At 31.3% G+C, this 6,179-nt stretch overlaps 1 protein-coding gene across 1 annotated transcript; it reads right to left on the bottom strand.

Annotated features, from left to right (window-relative positions):
- Nucleotides 1-897: 897 nt before the first annotated feature.
- LOC109802673 (70 kDa peptidyl-prolyl isomerase) lies at nucleotides 898-5,938 on the bottom strand. Its single transcript, XM_020364089.3, has 12 exons — nucleotides 5,692-5,938; nucleotides 5,350-5,436; nucleotides 4,938-5,198; nucleotides 4,613-4,690; nucleotides 4,380-4,460; nucleotides 4,087-4,284; nucleotides 3,867-3,953; nucleotides 3,580-3,746; nucleotides 2,299-2,421; nucleotides 2,024-2,170; nucleotides 1,322-1,449; nucleotides 898-1,182 (listed from the first exon to the last, which is right to left on the bottom strand). Exons 1-12 carry the CDS (start codon nucleotides 5,852-5,854, stop codon nucleotides 1,083-1,085), a joined length of 1,620 nt encoding a protein of 539 aa, XP_020219678.2. The 5' UTR covers nucleotides 5,855-5,938; the 3' UTR covers nucleotides 898-1,082.
- Nucleotides 5,939-6,179: the final 241 nt, after the last annotated feature.

Raw genomic sequence — 6,179 nt, 5'->3', positions numbered from 1 at the left:
ACATGTGATATGTTGATGTATTATGTTGTTCACATGTTATGTTGACTCGATGATGAATTATCTAGTTGTATTGGAAGATGAACATGTTGAAATGTTGTGAACCAAAGATATTATGTTGTAGAGGTTGTATATTGTAAAGTTGATTCTTTTGTATACTAACTTACCCTTATATATTTTCTTGTGGTATGAACTGTGATGATCAAACTTGATATGAGAATAGGATAAAGATAAACTATGCTTGGAGTTCGTGTTGAGACCTTATTGGAAGATGACAATTTCAACTTTTGATCTACTCTTATGTAGCTAGTTTGTAGATGTTGCATGATCAACAATTAGAATATTTCATATATATATATATATATATGTATATCTAGGTATTATATGTATATTAATCCTATGGAGTTTCATTTTACTTTCCACACTGCTGGTAGTTAAATTATTAAGTGAAAGGATCATGACAAAAAAAGTATTGTACAACAAAATATACTCAAAGCTTAGTGAAGTTTATTCAAAAAATTTGAGGAAAGTGAAGTTCTGAAAAGGAACAGTTCCAAACACGATTCCTGTTAGTGGGGAAATTTTTTGTAACGGTATCGGTCGATGTGTTTAGTTGCAAAACTCAAATTAAAATTTCATCTATATGATTCATGCAAATATTAACATTAAAATGCGTCATAAGTTATCAAAGTAAAAATAATACCAAAAATGGTCATACGTACTTACGTAGTACTTCAGCTAAGTTAAGTAATTTATATATTGGTTGGTGGCTGTGCAAGTACCGGTGGGTTAATAAAGTAAGAGCTTGGAGGACCCACACGCGGTTGATGGTGGGTTGGTGAGATAATGAAATCTTGGAACAGGATGAATGGAAAGTTGGGGCAAGGAGACCAAGACAGATAAACGAAAAGCACTATACAAAAGCTGAGATTGGAGAAATAATATATGAGGAAAATATTTTGTATTTTCAGCTAGTGGAAAAGAAGAAAATAAAACACTAGGAGAAAGTTTTCCTTACAGTTATCAGCTGAGGATGTCTCCTGAAAAATTAAAAATAACAATATTTAGTTGCAAACCTTTTTAAACTAACTGATCCTTGAAAGCATTGTGCCGAAGATGTTAGCTTCATATCTACTGTATTCCTTTTGCTTAAGTTTCAGCTCTTTGTACTCAAGTTTAATGTCTCTGATAATAAGCCAAGAGAACAAATAATTATTCATTGCGATAACAGAAAATATATCTAACCAATATAAATCTGTTAATCAATGCTTATCAAGAGCAACAGTTGAATAGGGTTGAAAATGCAATGGATGGTTTTTGGTACCTGTTATTGGGATCAATAATCAAAGCTGTTTTAACATCAGCTTCAGCTTTCTCTAAGTCTGATGTTTTCAAGTATGCTTGGCATCTTCTGTAGAGAGCCTTGATATTTGAAGGGTCTTGTTCTAGGACCTGTGTATTTATGCAAGATAGGATTAGTCTGAAGCATTCAAACTTCTGTCAATTATTGCAAAGACAATGTCTTCTGATGCATTCACGCTTTCAATCTAGTTTTAATTAGTAGCACCTATTTATTGTAGAGAAAGCTTCTCCTTTCAATTTTCCTTTCGTGCGTTGAGCATGTTAATGGTATTATTTGCATTGACCATAATCAATTGTTTTGATGCTCAGGAATCTAAAATATTTTCATTTTCTATTTCATATTTCTCTTCCCCCGTCCCAAAACTTTAGTTGTTCCAACTTTTTAGTTTTGTTTCAAAACTTTGGTTTATTTTTAAGTATTCCAACACATCTTTATTTAATTGTTTTCCACTATACCCTATTGTATAGTTAAGTAATTAACACTTTAAAGAAACATTTATATTTTTTTTTTAGTGAAACATTGTATTTTGCAAAATATAAATAAAGTAATGGAAAATGGTAGAAATTTGTAAATAAATAAATGAGGGTAATTTAGTTCAACATAAATTAAAGGTCTCTTGATCTGTATGGAAACGGCTAGAAGAATAAAGAGCATGCATAGTACCTTTGTGCATAGTCTTGAAGCTTCAATGTACTCCCCCAATTTAAGTTTACAGGCAGCATTGTTCAAATTACAAGATAAACGCAAGGTATTAGCGTGACTCTTCTCATCCTCATTGAATGAGTGAGCAAACTCAATGTATTTTACAGCCTACAATATCAAAGATCAAGTTTATTCTGTTATACATCTAACTAAGTGGCATTAAGATCCTTTCACTATACATTATATAAGTATAATGAATATCTTGTGAGTTGTAAGTTGTAAAAAAATAACTAAACCTTTTCATATTTCTTGGATGCGCGCCTGAAACTTTCAGCTTTGAATAGCAGATTTCCATCATGCTTCTTCCTCTCACATGCTTCTATTTTCTCTTGTGTGTCCATTTTCCAAAATGGTTTTTCCTGTTCACATCATTAATCATTTGAAAATAATATATAACAATGCATAAATACTGCTTCTGGCTTCTACTTTCAGTTTGTGTCATTCAAAATCCTTTTCTAATCTACGAATCAATAAATGAAATAAAGTAACATATTTGCACAAATTTCAATAAGTAGCTGTTTGTTGGAAATTGTAAATAATAAATAAACATGAATCATTTTACGTTCATGAATTTTAAGGTGTTCTTATATTATTTTCCTATGCATGTATCTTATGTTTTTGAAGAATATGTACTATAGTCACATCTACCGAACAAATATGCAACAAATTAATAACCACTCTATTCTCAATTATAAGTAATTTTTTTTAAAATATAGATAAATTTAATTACTTTTATATCATTTAATGATATTTTCTCTAAAATATTTCTTTTTAATGTATGATTTTTCAATTACACTTTTTTTTTTATAATAAAGATAATTTAAGAAAAAAATTATGAAAATAATAGAATTTAATCTAAATAACTAACTTTTCAATATGCGTAAAATTAGTTATTTTTGTTTATAATAAAAAATAGAGAAAATATATAATATTTTCAAGAATTGGTAAAATAAAAATTATTTTTTTATTGTCCTCTTTAATAAATGAATTATGAGTTTATCTTAATTTTAAAACTAACTTGGAAAATAGAAACTCTTTTCTATTTATATATATTATTATGATCTTATCTGTAGTTAATATGAGATTTTTAACATATTTCATGTTGAAAATTGAATATAACAAGTAACTTATTAATCATTTATATACACTATTATGATTTTTTTTTAATCAATGTGGATCTCGAATGGTTTCAATAACCGGTTGCTACAGCCAGAATACTACCAGAGTTGTTCTACTGTTTCTAATTATTACTCAACCTAATCAAGTTCAATAACATTGAGAAATGCTTTACCTTAAAGATAAATATCCACTTTTATCTTCTTTGTTAGTGGATAAATTCAGAAAATCCTTAACATATAGATGGGCAAATGAGTTGAAAAATTGATTGAAGGAAAGGAACAAGCCTTGTATTGCCGTTTTGAATTGATTTATACCTCGATCAAATTGTATGATTAGGAACACTCCACACATATTTACCTTTTTTATACTAATGTTCGCAATAGATGGGAACAACTAACCTTAACGAAATCAACCAACTCAACTTCATAATAAAGGACTTTATTATTGGCTGTGTTGCCCTGTGAAATATTATAGTCGCACAGATATTCAGCATCGACAGTCACCAGAGCTTGCTCTGCCTTTCTCATTGTCATTATTGCTCTTTCTAGACCCTCGGGCACCTGTTCTGAAAATGCATAGAACAAATAAGTACAAAAATTAAAAGCAAAAGAAAAAAAACAAAAGCAAAATAGTACAAATATGCACGATCCGTGATCATGTACATAGTACAAGAACAACGTTGTACCTTCTTGAGTTGTGAACTCAAAAGGTTCTTCATCTGATCCTTTCCTCTCAATAATCGTACCATCTTCATGTTTACATACATATATCACTGCAGCAAATGAAAAAATTAATTAAGAACCTTAGCATGCATTTGATTTTATGTCTAATTAACATTTCTTTTTATAATTGCCAAAATACCATTTTTGGTGTTGCCAAGATCATGTTCTTGTGATATAGATTACCTTTCACTTGGGATCCCTCGTTAGGACGATCAAACCCTTCACCTACTCTGTTAATTTTTTTTAGTATCTTCTTATCTCCCGTGACATCAGTAACAATTTTCCATGATACAAGCTCAAGCTTGATGCTACTTAAATTAGAATTTGGTAAGAAACAACCATCTAGCTCAGTGGTTCTATTTGAATCTTGGCTGAGCCCATCTGCGAGTTATGTTATGATATATTACTACATGGTACTAATTATGACAACACAAGCATATTTCATCAAAATTAGAACGTGACTTCAATTAACTTACAAGAGAATCTCGTAGCTAGTTCTGCCACCTCGCCCTTTCTCATTGTCTTCACTGCTATACTCAAGGCAGGACATAGATACCCTGTTCCAAACACTAATCTATAAGCATTTTCACATATGGATTAGCTTTTTATGAGTTTTCTAAACACCTAACAAAATTTCGCTGAAGTTCTAGATAATACCAATGATAATAAGTACTGAAAGAATGTTCAACACTTGAAATTATTAACGTACCATCACTTACATTAAACTCCACACCCTCATCTGACTTGGAGACAAGCATCCCATTCTCTAGACTTGCTTCATATTTCACTGTAAATAAGTACTTTATGTACAAATTAGTTATCTATTGGCCATGGTTGGTTATAAGATAGCATGTGTAGATTGCAATATGTTCACTTAAATATGAGTATGTGAACCACTAGAGCCTAGGGGTAAGATTGAGATAGTATGAGCAGTCCTAAATTTGAACTCTATTCATCACTGTAATTCCTATGAATCAAATAAAATGAGTACGTGATAATAAGACATGAGAACATTATTATTGTGTTATGCTTACCTAGCACTTCATCAGCCTCTGTGGGAGTTGCCCATCCTTCTCCCTCTTTCATTATCTTTTTCATGATTCCTCCATCGCCAGTCAAATCCCTGATGGAACTCCAAGACAGCATTTCAATGTCAAAAATGAGAGTTGCATTGGGAGGAATCAATGGAGGAGACCCAACTTCCCCATATGCCAAGTTAGGTGGTACTTTGAAGATTGCTCTCTCCCCTTTCTTCATGGTGGCAACTCCTTCATCCCAACCTTTGATAACTTCACCTGGAAGCACATGAAAAAATAACTTGGCCTAATGACACTGCCTAGTGTCTACTCATGGATTGAACACTAACAGCCAAACCAATTTCATTTCATTGACCACATTGTGTACTCATACTAGTTTACAATTTAATGACACAAATGAAGTGCTTACATTGGCCTAATTTGAAACGAAACGGGGACCCTTTATCATAACTGGATTCAAGAGATTCTCCATTTTCAACATGTCCACTGAAATGAACTGAAAGGTTAAAGCAAAAGGGTTGTGTTAGAATTCATATACATAGAGAGCTTAATTGGTGTGGTTGTTCATAGAAGTGAAAATGAGAATATGAAAAAAGAGAGAAGAAGATATAGAGCTGTTTGAACAGCAACAGCTTGAAAGAGCTTTTAATAGTTTCTTTACATAAACATTCAAAAACTCGTCTAATTGTATATCCAAACACGCTAATAACTATAGAACATGAAAGAGTTGGAGAGTGTAATGCTTTCTAACCTTCCACTTCATCTCCAGAGAATGGAGTTTGCCAAGTGATTCCTTTTCTGAGAATCCGTTTTGTGAGACCTTCATTTCCAATTTCCTTGAGAGGGAATTCCGAGTCTTGAGTCTTAAGTTCATTTTCCAGAGAGTGGCTTAGCTGTGAGAGTGCCATTGACATCACAGAAAGGGAAAAAACAAGAGCTTCAAGTTTCTAAAACAGGATAAGCCGTTATTGGTTTCCCTCCTTTTGAGCTTTCGGTTGAGAGGCATTTCCTTATCATCATTATTATTTTTCTACCATTTTGGTTTGTGCATTCCCAAAAACATAGATGTATATTTTTCTATAATTTAAATTTACAATAGATAATCATTTTTAACTATATAAATTATATTTTAAATTTATCAAATAATTTAAATTATAATAAGCTATTTTTAATTATCAATAGATTTTATTAAAAATATAAGAATTACAGTAAGAGATAAAAGGGTAGATTTAAAAATAT

The sequence above is a fragment of the Cajanus cajan genome, chromosome 4 (assembly GCF_000230855.2).
Source record: "Cajanus cajan strain Asha chromosome 4, NIPB_CcT2T_4, whole genome shotgun sequence".
In the NCBI taxonomy this organism is placed as follows: Eukaryota; Viridiplantae; Streptophyta; class Magnoliopsida; order Fabales; family Fabaceae; genus Cajanus; species Cajanus cajan.
This window is presented reverse-complemented; position numbering and strand designations above follow the sequence as displayed.